Here is a 17,550-nt window from a genome sequence, read left to right on the forward strand (position 1 = left end):
AAGTGAATACTGATGGTTGTGGCTGTCTAGAAAAAAATTCTGGTAACAGTAGTATTGAATCAGAACAAGCAAACAATAGTAAAAACGATGTGTTCATATATGCAAGTGAAACAAATTTACACACACCAGTTCCTAACTCTTGAGTCGTGGCAAGTGACATGCGACCTTGGAAAACTAAAAAGTGGCAGACAAATTGTGTCATTGAATGTGTCGTTCGAAAAAGTACCCCCAACCTGCCTAATAACCTTCTAAGTGACGGAACAAAAACCTTTCCACTATTATTTCCAAAACTCAAGAATGAAGAATGTGTTCCCAGAGACTGGCTAGTGTGGAGTGAAACAAATCAGTCACTGTATTATTTTCCCTGATTTGTTTCACTCCACACTAGCCAGTCTCTGGGAACACATTCTCCATTCTTGAGTTTTGAAAATACTGTAATACTGTTTTTGGAAAGGCTCTTGTTTTCGAATAACACATTCAGTGACACAATTTGTCTGCTAGGTGCTTATTAGTTTTCCAAGGTTGCTCAATTTCACACCAACTTCAAACAAAGTTCTACTCCCTTTCTTAATATCTCCCAATTTTTCTGTCTCTCTTTGCGCTTCTCAGCTCCCGACTTATGCTTCTACTTGGCCATTGTCCACTAGTAACACTAATGACCAGAATTTACTAGAAAAACGACAACGAAAAGACGAAAGTTTCGTCAAGAAACATACTATGTAGGCTCTACAGAAAAAGAAACGTAATTCTCCGGCTTGGATTTGGGAGAGTCCACTAGCATATTGCGTGGCCCGGCAGGGGTTGGTAGTTAAGAGGACAAGCCAATTGAACGTGTTCGGTACAAGTGACGGAAACATATTTCAGGCAAATCCCGGAGCCCTCAAGTGTCGTGTCGATGATTGTGGGAAACCGATATTCTATTATAGGCTATAAAAGTTAAACATTTACATAATTTGTATTAATTCTACTATTGTTGGTTAATATGTCAGATTCATGTAACAAATGTTCTTACAAAATTTTATAGTACCGGTATGTATCTGTGAATAATTATTCGTGATAATAAAAAATAATGAAACTCACTTCATCTGACGTGCCCTTACTGCTCACGGGCCCATATGCACTTGCCCTCTTTGCCCCCCCCCTTCTCGGCGGCCCTGATTAAAATGTTTTATTTGTATATGTATAATTTATTATAGGTCTACATTCTATCCCATAACCTTTGGAACACTCTCTTAATTAGAATATTTTAGTGTAACTAAAAATAGTTATGTTTTACATCATAGGTTTGATCGAAATCAACTGTTTGGAGTAGTTGGCAATTGTAGTGTTACAGAAATTCATAGTACCCGGTAACACAAAGTTATGTCCTTTTTAATGGGACATCATATATTAATTCATTCCATAAATTTGTTGCACTCTTCATCATGATTCAAGTTCCATAAGCATGGAGTACCATAGCTTTTTATTCAGGTCATTAACAATAAAAACAACTTAAAGATTTGTACATTTTTAGTAATTTCTTGAAAAACATTTTTGAAAAGGTAAATTTCAATACATATATTCAAATTTCTTCCCCTATTCTGCAATGGGCCGTTTAAAATTATGTTTTGTTTAAACTCCGTGACATTAAGCCAGTGGTTCCCAACCTTTTTTGACTGACGACACACTTTACTGAACGCCCATGATAACGCGACACATTTATTTTTATTAAATATAATAATAATAATAATAATAATAATAATAATAATAATAATAATAATAATAATAATAATAATCAGTGCTTTTCTTCTGGAGAAAAAGGTTGTGGAACTCTGTGTAGAATATTTTATAGCGGACGGGGAGATGATTACTGTTCACTGCCGGGAATTTTGTCATTTTTATCCTCCTTTTCGTCCAACTAAGAGTTTCGTCGGAAGTCTAAGCGGAATTCAAAGAAAAATAAGCTTAGCTAATATTAAAAACATAGTTATTCACATATATTTCCGTTCCATGATGAAAAAGTAACAAAAGGGTGCCAGAATACCGTTCCAGAGCGATCCGTCAGAAAAGAGCACTAATAACAATTTCTATGTAGTGTCGGACATCCAGTGTTGTAAGTAGGTCGATGTTGACACGCAATCGAAAAAAAAACAGCAACTTGAGTGGCATTAGAAAAAAAAAACAAAGGTAGGCTATGTGTCAAAAATCTCAACCTGTGTATTCGGGATGTCCGATAAAATATTTTTATTATCGTTTTTGGAAACTCACCTATATAAATTAATGTGAAGTCTGCTCTTGGTGGGTTGCATAAAATTTCTCTATACGTGGCCTTATGATTGACAGACCAACACGTAAATCATCTTCAAGATACAGCAGTCTGTTACTTTCTTCAGAGTTCACTATTTTCATTGTATGAAATGCTGATTAACATAAGTATGACGTTGAATACGACAGTTCTAAATGTCTTTTTAGTTTATTCGGCACCATCGACTGATTTGACAAAACATTTCCGCATATAAGACACTCGAGATTTTGTTTATATTCATCTCCACGCCACGTAAAACCATATTGCAAGTATTCATCACTATAATATTTACGAAACGCAGTACGTTTTTGCGAACCGTGGAGGGAACTTCAGCTCACATTATTTGAATTAGCACTGCTGTCATCTAACCCAGAACTTAATTCAGACTGAGTTTTTTTTATTAAAAATTTGTCCATAAAAATCTAAATAAAGCACTTTTGATAAAATAATCGCACTATCACCAGCTCACACGTATATACTGAAACTGACCAATAGGTTCTAACAATTCTAAACTCTGTTTATTACTGAGTGGGAAGAGTAAACGAATTACTAAGCATTGTTGGAGATGTTCACTTTCATTCGAATTATCGCCAGGCAGAAAAATTAAACTGAGCATTGTTGCAGGTGTTCACTTTCATTCGAATTATCACCACGCAGAAAAATTAAACTGAGCATTGTTGCAGGTGTTCACTTTCATTCGAATTATCACCACGTAGAAAAATTAAACTGAGCATTGTTGCAGGTGTTCACTTTCATTCGAATTATCACCACGCAGAAAAATTAAACTGAGCATTGTTGCAGGTGTTCACTTTCATTCGAATTATCACCACGCAGAAAAATTAAACTGAGCATTGTTGCAGGTGTTCACTTTCATTCGAATTATCACCACGCAGAAAAATTAAACTGAGCATTGTTGCAGGTGTTCACGTTTCATTGGTAAAGTCTGTCTCAAAATAAAATGTACCATATCAAAGACTTCGTTGTAAATAAAAAATGCGTTGTAAAGAGACTTCCTGGATGGCATAAAATTAATTTTTCAATTCCAAAATTTCGCGACACACACCCATGGCGCTGACACACCGGTTGGGAACCATTACATCAAGCAATATTTGGGAAAGAATACGTCTTCATGCGTCTAAAACCGCTTTTTGTAGATTATATTTCCTGGCTATGTATCGTAGACCTCTAATTTTAATCGTCTCCGTAAAAATAAGTTCTTATTGGTTAGTGAAATACTAAGATAGAACTCATGAACTTAAATAGATTTCATTCTTTAAGAGAGACGTGGAATTATTAAGTTATTTGATCTGTTGCAGCTCAAGCTACATCATCATTGACTCCGGCCAGGTATTGTCCAGCTTATGATTATATCACCATGGAATCGTATTTCAATCGTTCGTACTACACCCAGGTCCTGCCACCAGTTCCACCAAATTGTCCAACTCCCATGGGAGTTGCAGGTAACAACGTAGTTAAGATCCCGCAAATATCTTTGAGTCAGCATTGCAATAGCCTACTCTTTGTATCTACTGTATTTTCCCAGGGTTGGATAAAAAGTAATGGCAACAGAACTACACTTTTGAAATGCCTTTATTATCAGAGGAAACACTACTTACAATCCTTCAATGTAATCATCAGGGAACGGATTTATATGGACTAAAAATATATGAAATATGTAAATATATATGTAGTTATTTTTACCAAAATATGGAATTAAATATGGATTTTTACCAAAATATGGAATTAAATATGGACTTAAAATTATAAAAAAATGACTATGTACGTTAAATATTGGTACATTTTAATCAAACTAAACAAAAAATATAATGGACGTACCTTATCTTCCAATGTAGTTTCAACAAAACACAATTTTTATTGTCTGTTACCATAACAATAGGTTACAAACATTTCTTTCAAGTGCTGAAAAGTGAATCTTCTTCTATTGTCTCTGAGGATAGATTTATACTGACTAAAAGAGCGTTCGACGTCACAAGAAGTAACTGGTACATAATTCAATTTCACAATGTCTGCTGGGGATAAGTCCAAGTTAATCTTCACTGTTGATTCACCACTCATCACAGCAACAACCTTTTGTAGTTCTTCATATCCAGGGTTTTTTGAAAGTACAGTGTCCACCTTAGCTCTTACTGCATCTGCAACTTTACCTCTACCACGATTCAGTTGTTCCACAGTACTATTTATAATTTCAAAACTTTCAGATAGTGAAAGGTGCCTATTTTGGAGACTTTTGAGCGTTTTTATGATGCATGAAAATGTATGCTGAATGTGAGCTAAGTCATTCTTCACACTTATGTCACAGGTAACTGTTTTCGCAGTATCAATTGAGACTGCATCTTCAGAGTCCAATGCAAGGAGAACATTGTTAATAGAGTCTATATGTTCGGCATAATATTCAACTGCTTCTAGCCATGTACCCCATCTAGTTAAAATTGGCTTTGGTGGCAATGGAATTTCAGGGTACATTTCTTTCAACACGTTAACTCTACTGGGAGCTTTGAGAAATACTTTTTTCACTGATGAAATCAACAAATCTACTTTAGGGAAATTGTCTCTGACCACTTCTGCCACACGATGAAATGCATGCGCCACACAAGTAAAATGAGTCAATTTAGGATATACAACAGATAATGCTTGTCCAGCTTTGACCATATAAGGGGCAGCATCGCTAATAAAGAATAACACATTATCGTACATAATACCCTTTGGCCACAGGATACCCATAGCTTCGTTGAACAGTTTAACTATAGTTTTGTTATTGCACTTTTCTAGAACATCACAATGTAAAAGAATTCGTTCAGAATATTGTTCACTTAACAAACCGATAACTACATTACCAACAAGTCTACCTTCTTTGTCGGGAGTCTCATCAATGGAAACCCAAATTGAACTATCTTTAATTTCATCTCTTATCTTCTGTATTGTCTCATCGTAGATGGATGGAGCATACGTCTTCCTAAGTGTTGACTCATCCGGGATTGTATGTTGAGTATATTTTTCAAGGAATTCCCTGAAGACCTTATTCTTTAGTTTGTAGAGAGGAATATCAGCAGAGATGAGAGAACGGCACAGGTCGATGTTAAACTCAGATCTTACATTCGATGTTGTTGGTTGTGTTAAAAACAATTGTCTCTGCTTGGAATTTAGTTGTTTGTTGGCCTGATGTTTACTAGTTGTAATGTGTTGTTGCACCAGGAACTTTTGTGTAGATGATACTGCACACTGACACAAATTACAAAATAATATTTTATTGTCAGTTGATAAACCATCTTCTTTAAATTCTGAAATGTAACTTGTTAGTTTTGATTTTAAATTGACTGAATGACGTACTTTTGGCATATTTACCGTCTTTATAGTATGATTTACAAAACTGAACCTATGTGTACTCTGACTGGCATTTAACTGTTGAGCTGCACAACTGAAGTCTGTTAAAAATTTTAAATTAAATTAATACAGTTTTGTAACTTACTTTCCCATTGTTGATAGGACTGCTAATTTTCAAATAACTCTGATGTTAAAGGGATTACTGAACATGTGTTTAAATCTCTATTGTTGAAATGTATTTTTAAAAGTTAATGGAATTTTGTTTTGTTTTATTGTTAAACCTAATATAATATGGACTGTTTTATATGAAATATGGAAAATATATGGAAATTAACGAAAATATGTACTAAACTCTAAAATATGGAAAAATATGGAAAATAAAAGTAGGATTTTTCAACCCTACACATTGTGAAACATAAAGATAATGCAAAATATAAATTATATTAGCTTTATAAGTAAATATGTATTTACATATAAATCCTTTCCCTGGTAATCATGTTTACCACCTTCTACCACACTTGTGGAAGACGTCGTACACGATCAATGAGTCCATCTCTGTTGATGTCCCAAAATGCCCGGCCTATAGCATTGATAATGGCATCTCTTGCGTTGTAATGCTTCCCTCTAAGTGGCTCTTACATTTTTCGGAAGACATAATAGTACGGACATATCAGGTGAGTAAGGCGGATGCCCCAGTACTTCCTATCGCCAGCGGAGCAGAAGAGCCGCCACGGCGTTAGGGGTGTGACTCCTCGCATTTTCATGAAAAAATGATAGAGATCGTTTCTAGAAGGTGCCATCGCTTTCTCCTTAATGTTTGACGAAGATGTTGTTGCAGGAAACTACAATAGTAGGTAGCATCTACTCTCCGCCTTGGTTGTTCAGCATGGTGCAGTATTACCACATAGGCCTAATAATGACCATCACCTTCACATCATTTTGTGCAGAGCGCACTGTCCTTGGACGAGGAGAGCCGGGATCTTCCATTCATTTGATTGCCACTTCAAGAATGGTTCGTATTAGCGAGCCCACGTTTCGTCCACAGTGAGGATCCGTCCAAGGAAGTCGTCACATTCCCTCTGGTAGTGCCTCAGCAATTCTTTTGCAATATTGTATAGTGTTGCCATTGTTGCACCTTAGGGATTCGAAGGGATATCCAACGCGCTGCAAATTTGCGTAATCCAAGAATATCGTGCAGAATTCGGAGCACGGTTTTATGACATACGTTTATCTCTGAGGCTAATTTACGCTTAGTCCATCGGCAATCAACATCCAGCATCGAAGCAAGAAGCTGTATAGTGTGGTCGTCAATTTGGAACCGTCCTGAACGGGGTCTGTCCTGTACAGCATCCCTGCTTTCACGAAACACTTTCACCCATTGCACTACTGTACGATCAAGGTGCGAATTAAGATTTCTGATGAGGGGAGGGACAGAATCCTAGGTACAGAATACCATACATAAAATTATTATTATTATCCTCTTTCTATACGGCTCAACGTTTGGTCGCGCCGAGTTGCTTGTCTTGCATCTTGATTAACTGAATGAACAGGCTTAAAATAAGATGTATAATTCTTAAGTTATTGATTGCTGTCAGCTTGCCGGAGATGATAATAAATCAATATTATTTTCTCTGCTTTCTTTATACTGTACTTTATAAAGTATTTACGAATTAAAATAATTATATTTTGTGGGGGGTGGATAGACGTTATCCCTGGCAGAGATGTTAATATGAATTTATGAGAGGGTGATAACCAGACATCGGATTCTAGGGCAAATGCCTATTTTGTTTCTTTAGGAGAAAAGTAAAAATAATTATTAATATTTGTGTTTCATGGAAATTGAGAGATATTCAAAGAGTTTTATAGTGCCCTAAAATGCCCTAAAACGGTTATTAGAGCCTAATTTGTTAATATTCGCCTAAAAATGCCTAACTCACTGTAAAGTTCCGCATTTTACTCTTACTTTTTATAATTTATACATGCATTCACTGCGAAATTTAAGGCATTTAAAAAGTGGAAAGTTTGCTTCACACCGGCCATGAAACCATTGATAAAGGAAACAAAATGTTTTGAATTTCACGACACTCGCAATAGATTTCACCGAATTTAACATATTTGGAGGCATAAATGCCGACAAAGAACCAACCTTAGTTTTTAAGCAGGCAACAATCACAACATATGCTGCTACCGATTCAGAGATATACTATACTATAAAAATGACTGTTTTCGGTCTGAAACCGATTAGCTGTACTGCCCTTCAGAGTGTCATAAAATCACAATTTTTGGAGAAAGAGTGTTTTTGAAATATTTATGAAAAGTCGTAAAACTGCGAATTAGTAGGGTAAACCGTTACAAAATATTTAAAAGAATGGCCCTCCTAGTGTTAACACTACCAGGAAATGCAACAATAAGTGGAACTTTGTATTTTTGTCCAATTGAATCTCAATAACAACGGTTCATTTGAATGCTCGTTAACAGTTGCTCTTTCCCTCACCTCATTTGTGTTGAGAAGTTTTGAGCGGTAGGACGTTTTCCTGTGAAGTTTAACGCGATAATGCCGAAAAATATAAGTGCAAAATCTACATTGATCCGGCAATGGCTAACAGAATATTCAGAATTCACTTATGATGGAAAAATAATATTCTGCAAGATTTGTAGCAAACAGGTATGTAACAATAGTTGAAATGTATAAATTCTATTAATTTTAATGAGTAGGCCTATAATATTTATACATTGACTGAGCTATCCTGAGGTATAATTCTTTTTAAGACCACTACACTTTAACCTTTTAAATTCCGATAGTTAAAGTATTTGCAGGTCATTAAAATTTTGATTGTTCGAATCCACTAACTTTGTGACAGAAATACGGCAATACAACAATTAGGATTTTATTTTAATTCAGTTTACTTTACATTTTTAGATTTCGCAAGAAAAGAAGTGCCACCTAAAGCAGCATGTGAAAGGAGCGGCTCATAAAGCTAAAGCTCAGCAGAAAAATCAACTGCAACAAACTTTACTAACACAGCCTACTTCATCCAATCTCAGCAGCAATTTCTATCCTGATTTAACCAGAGCGTTTGTTGCTGCTAACATTCCCTGGAATGCAATTGAAAATCCGGTTTTAAGACAGTTTTTACAAAAATACTGCAAACAAAATATCCCATCTGAGTCGACCCTAAGAAAAAATTACTTCGACAGAATATACAATGAAACTTTAGTTTCCATTCGGGAGAATATAGGTGATTCTTACATATGGGTCTCTGTGGATGAAACCTCATATCCTATGAATAGGTATATAGCAAATATGGTAGTAGGAAAACTTAGTCCTGATGGACCTTCGATTCCACACCTCGTATGTGTTAAGGAACTTTCGCAAGTGAATAGCCAAGCCATTGCTTATTTTGTAAATAAAGGCCTACAGTCTTTATACTCAGGTAATATAGACGATTCTAAAGTTCTGTTGTTTTGTACTGATGCTGCCTCATACATGGTTGCTGCAGCTCCACTTCTTAAAACATTTTATCCTAACCTCACGCATGTAACCTGTCTAGCACATGGCCTTCACAGGGTTTCTGAAACAATCCGGAATGAATTTCCTCTTGTCAATTCGTTTATTTCTAACACAAAAAAAATGTTTTTGTAAAGCCCCATCCAGGATTTCAATATTCAGAGAGAACTTTCCAGATATCCCACTCCCACCTCAGCCGGTTGTTACACGATGGGGAACCTGGATTCAGTCAGTGGTGTATTATTCTAAGTATTTTAAAGAAGTGGTCACAGTTATTGATAAATTACCTGAAACTGATAGTGCAGCGTGTGTGAAAGCAGTGAAAGATTGTCTGAATGACTTACGAGTGAAAAACGATATTGCCTACATAACATCAAACTTTTCTTTCATACCTGCAAGCATTGAACAATTAGAACGTAAAAAACAACCTCTTTGTAGCCAAATAGCAATAGTAAAGGAAGCTCAAGTGAACATACATTCTGCTTTGGGCGAAACTGGGAAAAAAAGTTAAAAATAAGTGGGACAACGTATTAAATAAGAATGTAGGATTTTCATTGTTGGAAAAAGTATCAAGAGTGATATCGGGGGAAAGTGTAAATGTTCCAGTAAGTATTGATGTTTCTATTGTACCTAATTTAAAATTTGCGCCTCTCACATCAGTTTCGGTTGAAAGAAGTTTTTCTGCTTTCAAAATGATTCTCAGTGACAAAAGGCAAAGGTTAACTGTGGAAAATTTAGAAAAAATTCTGGTGGTGTACTGTGCAGATAATTATAATAAAGTCTGAGCATGGAACTGAATTTCAATAACTTAAAATGAGTAATCTTGATATCAATAATAATTATTTCATTAGTTTCAATAAACTTCAACGTGCTCATAATTTGTGTGTACGTTTTGTAAGCAATGTTCGTAAATATGATCATATTACCCCATCCCTGGAAGCAATAGGTTGGCTTAAACTAGATAAGAAAAGAAATTTACATTCACTTCTCTTTCTCTTCGAAATCTTGAACTCTTCTATTCCTTCGTACCTGTCGTCTCGCTTCACTTACCTTTCTTCCCATCACAATCTGAACACACGCTCTCGCCATGAAACAATACTAACAATACCATCCCATCGCACCTCCTCATACTCATCCTCTTTCACAATAGCCCTGCCAAGACTCTGGAATTCGTTACCTGCTAGCATCAGGGACTGTCGAAATAAAATTCAATTCAAACGCAAACTTACTAGGCACTTGGTCAGTAATTGAGACTCGTTCAGACATGGTTTCTTGTAAATAGTTCTTTTAATCTACCACAAAATATCTCAATATCCGGTAATTTCATCACTATAGAATTTTGTTATTGTAGGTTTAATTTGTAATTTTGTAAATACAAAAATATTCTTTGTTCTTAACTTCTATGATAAAATGTCTAGCTTTCATTAATCAGGTATTCTTGTCGTACTTTAATTTTTATTGTAATTGTAATTGTAATTGTAAATTTAATATTAATTGTAATCTTATTGTTTATGTTATAGTTGTAATCCCCTGGTAGAGGGGCAGAGAAGGCCTGACGGCCTTATCTCTACCAGGTTAAATAAATAAATCTAATCTAATCTAATCTATATTAAATTTGTGCAGCTCTGTTTATAAATATAATATAGTATTCTTTTTTAATGTTTAAACATACTTTTTTGTGCGTATTTTATTGTATAACTAAAAATTTCAGTGAAAAAAATAAGTATGATACCTTGATGTGCCTAAAATGCCTATTTTCATTAAAATAGAGCCTAATTTTACAAATTTTGAGCTTATTTTAGGCGCCTAAAACTGCAATTTTTAGTGCCTAAAAATCCGATGTCTAGTGATAACTTTCCAACTTTCCCCCCATCCCCCCCCCCTGTTAATTCGCACCTTGTGTACGATATGATAAAGCTCCATCGCCATATGGTTCACGCAGTCCCTGATAACAATTTTGTTCAATACTATCTCGTGTAACTTCAATTTTGATTCACGAACGTTGTTCCAGCTTTGTAAACATATAATTAGGACGCTTGCACTATCCTCCTGCACTTCAAAGCGTCATCGTACAACTGACAGCACTGTGCACTAGCTCGTCTGACCTTCCGTTCGTTCGCAGTAAAGCCCTGGTTTTTCTGAACCGACGCATGCGACGTGCGCCCCGCACAAATCCGGACTACACGACCTCGCATCTCGCAGTTATAGAAACCACTCACTACCTGTCGTGTAGTCCGAATTTGTACGAGGCGCGCCTCGCATCTCGCACGTCGCATGCGTCGGTTCAGAAAAACGAAGGCTTAAGGCTGACTGACTGCGTGACTTGACGTAGTGTTGTCATTACTTTTTATGTAACCCTCGTAATTTACAATAAACTTTTCATATTTCTCTTTCTCATTGAAGTGGACCTATTATGTTGCTTCCAAAATTCGAATTGGATATTTCCCGAAATACAAGTTTTCAGCAACCCTGATACCGAAAATCTTATTTTGAATATAGCGTCTCTCTTTTCGTGTGTAGGATACAGCTATTTCTCATAAATTATTAGACGGATTTTGTTCATATTCAGTATCTGTTAGTCTGTTTATACAGAAATGACACACATGCAATAAAATAATTTTCAGTAAAAACTTACAGAACTTTATTTGAAATCAACATCTTATCTGAATCATCCGATGAATTTTATTGTTTACACATACTGTAAAGTCATGAGTCTGAAATAGCTGAATCAGTACATTCAATTTGTAGGTTAATCTTTACCCTTGCACTATTTTCTTACACATATTGCATTATATTACATTTATTTACATTCCATGATATTCGTACATCGCTTCACAGGTAGAATATGGAACATTGTAAATGAAAAAAAAAACTTAATATTACTATAAAGTCTTAATTATAGTCACAGTCTAGTTGAAATATATACAGAAAGGTTTTACAATATAGTCTACTAGTACAACACAAAGGTTTAGTATCAGTACTTAATACAAGACAGAAATATCCATGAATCGTTGTAGAATGTCATAAATTCACGTACAGAATAGAAGGCGTGAGAAATTAGGTACTTCTTTAATTTGGCCCTAAACAGTCTTATGTTTTGAGTTCGATTTGTCATATCCATAGGGAGGTTATTAAAATGTTTACTGCCATATAACGCACTCCTTTTTGATAGTACGATAGACTTGCCGATGGAGTATGAAAGTCATTTTTGACGCGTATTTATGCTATGAACTGTTGAATTAGTTAAAAAAAATTCACAATTACATATGAGGAAGTTTATTAATGAAAAAATATATATACTGACAAGCCATGGGCATTATTTGTGTTTTTTTAATGATCCTATACGATTCCTTACATTTGGCACCAACTATTATTCTAATTACTCTTTTTGTAGTAGGAATATATTTTTACTATCTGTAGAATTTCCCCAGAATATTATTCCAAAATTCATTATCAAGTGGAAGTATGAAAAGTAGGCCTATATTGTTTTTAAGGTATTGATATTTACTATCTCTTGCATAGATCTAATAGCAAAACACGCTGAATTTAGTTTGGGGGTAATTTCTTTAATATGTTTTTCTTCTTTTTTTTTCAATTTAATACGTTATCGATTTGTAAGCCAAGAAATTTGGTTGTTTCTATTGGGAACCTTTTGTTAATTATTGGGCTTGAAATTTGCGAGGTTGAATTTTGGCAGCATTTAATTTGAATTATTTTAGTTTTGTTACGATTTAATACTAATTTATTGGCTGAAAATCAATCACATATTTTGAGGAGAATTTCTTCAGTTGAAGATATTATGATACCAGTATCACACAAAGGTCGAATCTCCCAGAAAATTATTCTTGATGACCTCTACGTGCTGATCATGATGCTAGGTGGCACTATTGCTTTAATAAAAATAAATTGGATCTAATTGGTTGAGACGTTTATCCCATCAGCAATTAAAATATGTAATGGTTTGATAACATTGAAAATGGAAGAACAAATTGCTTATGAAAAGTAAAACCAAAGGCCTATTACCATATATTGTATACAGATATTAAACACATTTGATACTTGATTGTATAATATTATTTTATTCTGTAATATAATTTATTATAATATACAGTACATAATAAATATTATTACAACTACTTTATCACTGAGGAATAAGGAAAACCTGTTAAATTTTACTAGAAGAAAAGTCGTTCTACGATCTTGATGGATTATGCAACAAGGCAGGTAATGTCTGAATTCTGTGTCTCAACTCCTACATTAAATTATTATCGAGGAATTCTAATGTAGGTTAGTGGACAACGCTATCTCCTCAGAACCTTGTGTAACATAACTAACTCAACATATGCCCAGGTCCTGTTCACCTTCCACCAGCTCAAGATGTATTTGAACAACTCCTGGCGCGGACGGAGTTCAAGATTTGCCCGTTTGGCACAAATCTGCTCTTCGTGGCCTATGCGCAGCACTTCATCCATCAGTTCATCAAAACAGATTTTAAAAGTGGCATTGACTTTATTTGGGATGAGAAAGGGGTATGTACTTAAGAACTTTGTGCTTCCACTGATGCGAATCCCTGATCATATATAACAGATTGATCAGCCTAATGAACTTTCAAGCCAACTTTTATCAATTTCACTATGCTGCTATCTAGCAACTGCAAAAGAAGTCACGTTATAATCCTGATGGATTTGCATGGAGTAATTTTTGCAACTGTACTTCCATTCTAGCGGTCATTACCAAAAAATTCATTTTCGACAGTGGAGATCCTAGTGGTTGTTCTCTTTTTTATATTGTCATTTCATAACATGGGAAAGGCCAATCTGATATAGATGTGATCTGGGTGCGAGAGTAAGATGGTTCTTGACTCTTTGTGGTTTTATGAAAACGTAACCAAATATCATGCTCAGTGACAACTACATTTTTAGATTCCATATTCTAGATTGACGTTTATTTAAATGTTAAGATTATGCTTTGAAATAATATTTCGAATTTAAAAATAACTTATGTGACGTTAGCGTGACTTTGCTCCTGTAGAAGTACGTTCGAAATGGTATGGAACAACTGAAAAAATGGCATTAAAAATTTGTAAAACATATGATACACCAATATATTTAATTTGACAACAACAAGCCACTTGAGACTGTGCACAGCAGGCAACATTTATGTACAAAATAAAATTCTACGAAAATTAAAATAAGATAAATAGAACATAACACCCTAATAACATATATGCACAGTTATAAAAAAATAACACGAATTCAAGTATACAACGTAATTCTCTATCCTACATACAAATCAATCTAACCCACAAGAAACTCATTCAAAAGAATGGCCCTGTTCACGTATCATGGTTTGAAATAATATAATTGTTCGTACGTGGATGGTTAATTAAATTCATTCCTAAATATATTTATGAATCATTAGAACTCTATATTTCCTGTGAGGAGAGTCAAAATTAGTAGCTTCAAAATTGTAGGGCATATCTCGTAGGGTACATTGCGTGGTGAACTCCTCCCCCTATTTCCTGAGAAATTAACTATTATCCATACCGCAAATTGGGGTAAATTCGGCCGCTGAGGTAAACTTGAAAAAGAAAAAAGGGGAAGATTTAAACCTTAATATGACAGACATTGATTTATGAAGTTCATTATTTTTCATTTCTAAGAACCGGTATTTCCTTTATTATTTTGAGTCACAAATAGTGCTGATATTATGGTTTAAATATTTATGGCAAGTTTACCGCATTTTACATTACATTTCCAGTTTTCACACATAAGCTTGATTTAAATTATCCTACCTATATAATACGTAATTTACATGCCCTTACTGTTAATATGACGTAGGTGAGAACAAATAAATGAACACACAATTTTGTTGAAAAAATTGTGACTTCAATTAACTCAGAAAATGTAGGCCTAATTTTATTTTCAGAGCAGAAGTGGTGTAAGTCAAAATGGGTAATGAGGGTTAAAGTAAACATTCTTTAAAATACAGCGCAAAGTAGCAGTTAATATTGAATTTATTTAAACTATTAGTAGTCAGTGAATAGCAAGAAGGATATATTAATTGCTACTTTGTGCTGTATTTTACAGAATATTTACTTTAAACCTGATTACCTAATTTTGACTTACACCACTTCTGCTCTGAACAGTTCAAATAATCACTGGGAATGTAAAATCAACATCAATAACAGTCATGCAAATTATTACAGAAAAGATTGCTTTTTATATTAAATTTAAAAAGGCTCTTGAGAACTTAATACGTCTGCCACATGAATCTACACCAACACATCAGAAATTTATAGACACAGTCTGGATTTATTCAAGAAGTGAATATTTTGCAAAAGGATTACAATACTCCATGAATTCTTGAAAAAATAACACCATGATCCCTACTTGAATGCAATATAACGTTCAACTTTTGAAAAATATAAAGAAAAAAACACGAATACAAAAATTATGGAATTACTTGCATTAAAAACTGTAGATACATTATCCAAAATCGGAATGGTTACACATTTACACATATGATCTCTGCAAAAAAATAATATACTGTAACAGGTATTTACTTTGTTTTTATTTAAACTCTCCTTCCTGACACACAAATATGTAACTGATAACTAATAAATGATTTATAGAACACAATACGTAGGCTACCTACAACGTGGATTATTGGTTATGACTGAGTTATGATTTTCTCTTGGTCTTTAGGGAATCTGAAGAACGACAAATTCGGAGATTTAAACTTGTTACTGCAATTTTCGTCATTGTACACATTGCCTTTATTCCGATGCATGATTAAAACGTTTTTATAACATCTCTCATCCCTTTAAAGCACGTGCTGGCTGTACGAGACTATGACCAGTGCCTTGCCTGCCGCTTGGGCGCTAGTCGCGAATGTTGGCAGAAAAAGTGTTGAACTTTCGTGACAGTATGTATTAGACTGTGACTATACTATAAGCTACACGTATGAATCTATTTGACAAATAACAAACCCCACTTCAAAGGAATACACAAAAGCTTAGAGACAAGATCGAATAATTTATATAATCTGGTATACAAAATGACTATCTGATTAAATATTGGATATGAAATAAAATTAATATTTGGCAAAAACACACAAATTAAATACAATAGCCTATAACAACAAAATGGTCAGCAAAGGTTCGATCCCAAAGAACAGGAAAAACAAAAATACAAAAGAAAAGTCCGTGAACAAACTGGAGTGTCCGTAAAAATAAAAGAAAAAGCGAAAGAAATAACGCAGACTGTGTCCAGACACATGTTTGTGTGTACTTTTTACTCAGAAAATTCCATACTACCACCAACTAACATCCTCTGATTACGGTTTTGGCTGATATATACTGTACATCTATTATCAGGCAGTATATCTCACTTGATAGAGGAAGAACAATTTATTGTTTGTGTGCATCTCTGTGCATCTCATATTATTTTAAGTACAGCCTCTATTTACCAAATACACAGAGTGATCCGTTTGATTATGGATAAAATAAAAACACCGTAAAACATTTACTACTACACTTTATTTGTTGAAACTTCGTGCATATAGCACTGAAAGATGGGAGATTCCTCAGAGCTCAACATGACCTCCACTTCGCACTCTATACAACTCATAACATTGATGCAATTCAGCCCACGTTCGTTTTTAGTAGGTATTTTACGACGCTGTATCAACATCTTAGATTATTTAGCGTCTGAATTAGGTGAAGGTGATAATATCGGTGAAATGAGTCCGGGGTCCAGCACCGATAGTTACCAGCATTTGCTCATATTGGGTTGAGAGAAAACCCCGGAAAAAACCTCAACCAGGTAACTTGCCCCGACCGGAATTCAAACCCGGGGGCCACCTGGTTTTGCGGCCAATCGCGCTAACCGTTACTCCACAGGTGTGGACATGTCCGTTGTAACATAAGACGGGTGACTTGTTGAAAAGCTTGAGTAATTTTTACTCTCAGACAGTGGCGGCTCGTGAACTTGTGGATTGGGAGAGCTGCAGTAGATTTTGGTACCGGTACATTCAAATTTCACTTCTTGATACCATTACTAATAAGTATAGGACAAAAATAAATGCACTATATATCGAAAAACCAAAACTTTCTGACTTAATTGGGAGATGTCTGTGGCATCATTTGCTATATATATATGTATATATATATATATATATATATATATATATATATATATATATATATATATATATACTAATACCATAGATTTCAATCTGAATTTCTGATCGGCAGACACTCAACTTGCAATCTAGCAGTTCATTCTGAATTTTCTTAGAATTACCTTTAAACAGTGGCATGTTCCAAATGATTTTTGAGAGGCTCGTTTAGATTACTCACGGAGTGTAGCAACCCACGAAATAGATCAGAGTCCTTCGAATCGCTTTTTCATCA

At 34.7% G+C, this 17,550-nt stretch overlaps 1 protein-coding gene across 1 annotated transcript in view; it reads left to right on the plus strand.

Moving 5' to 3' along the window:
- The window catches only part of LOC138708540 (prostaglandin G/H synthase 2-like), a 50,543-nt gene that overhangs the window by 2,547 nt on the left and 30,446 nt on the right, over window positions 1–17,550 (plus strand). Inside the window, exons 2-3 of the mRNA XM_069838654.1 lie at window positions 3,601–3,846; window positions 13,485–13,663. Coding sequence (XP_069694755.1) covers window positions 3,601–3,846; window positions 13,485–13,663 — 425 coding nt within the window. The remainder of the gene's footprint in view (window positions 1–3,600; window positions 3,847–13,484; window positions 13,664–17,550) is intronic.

This window comes from Periplaneta americana, chromosome 11 (assembly GCF_040183065.1).
Source record: "Periplaneta americana isolate PAMFEO1 chromosome 11, P.americana_PAMFEO1_priV1, whole genome shotgun sequence".
Classification (NCBI taxonomy): Eukaryota; Metazoa; Arthropoda; class Insecta; order Blattodea; family Blattidae; genus Periplaneta; species Periplaneta americana.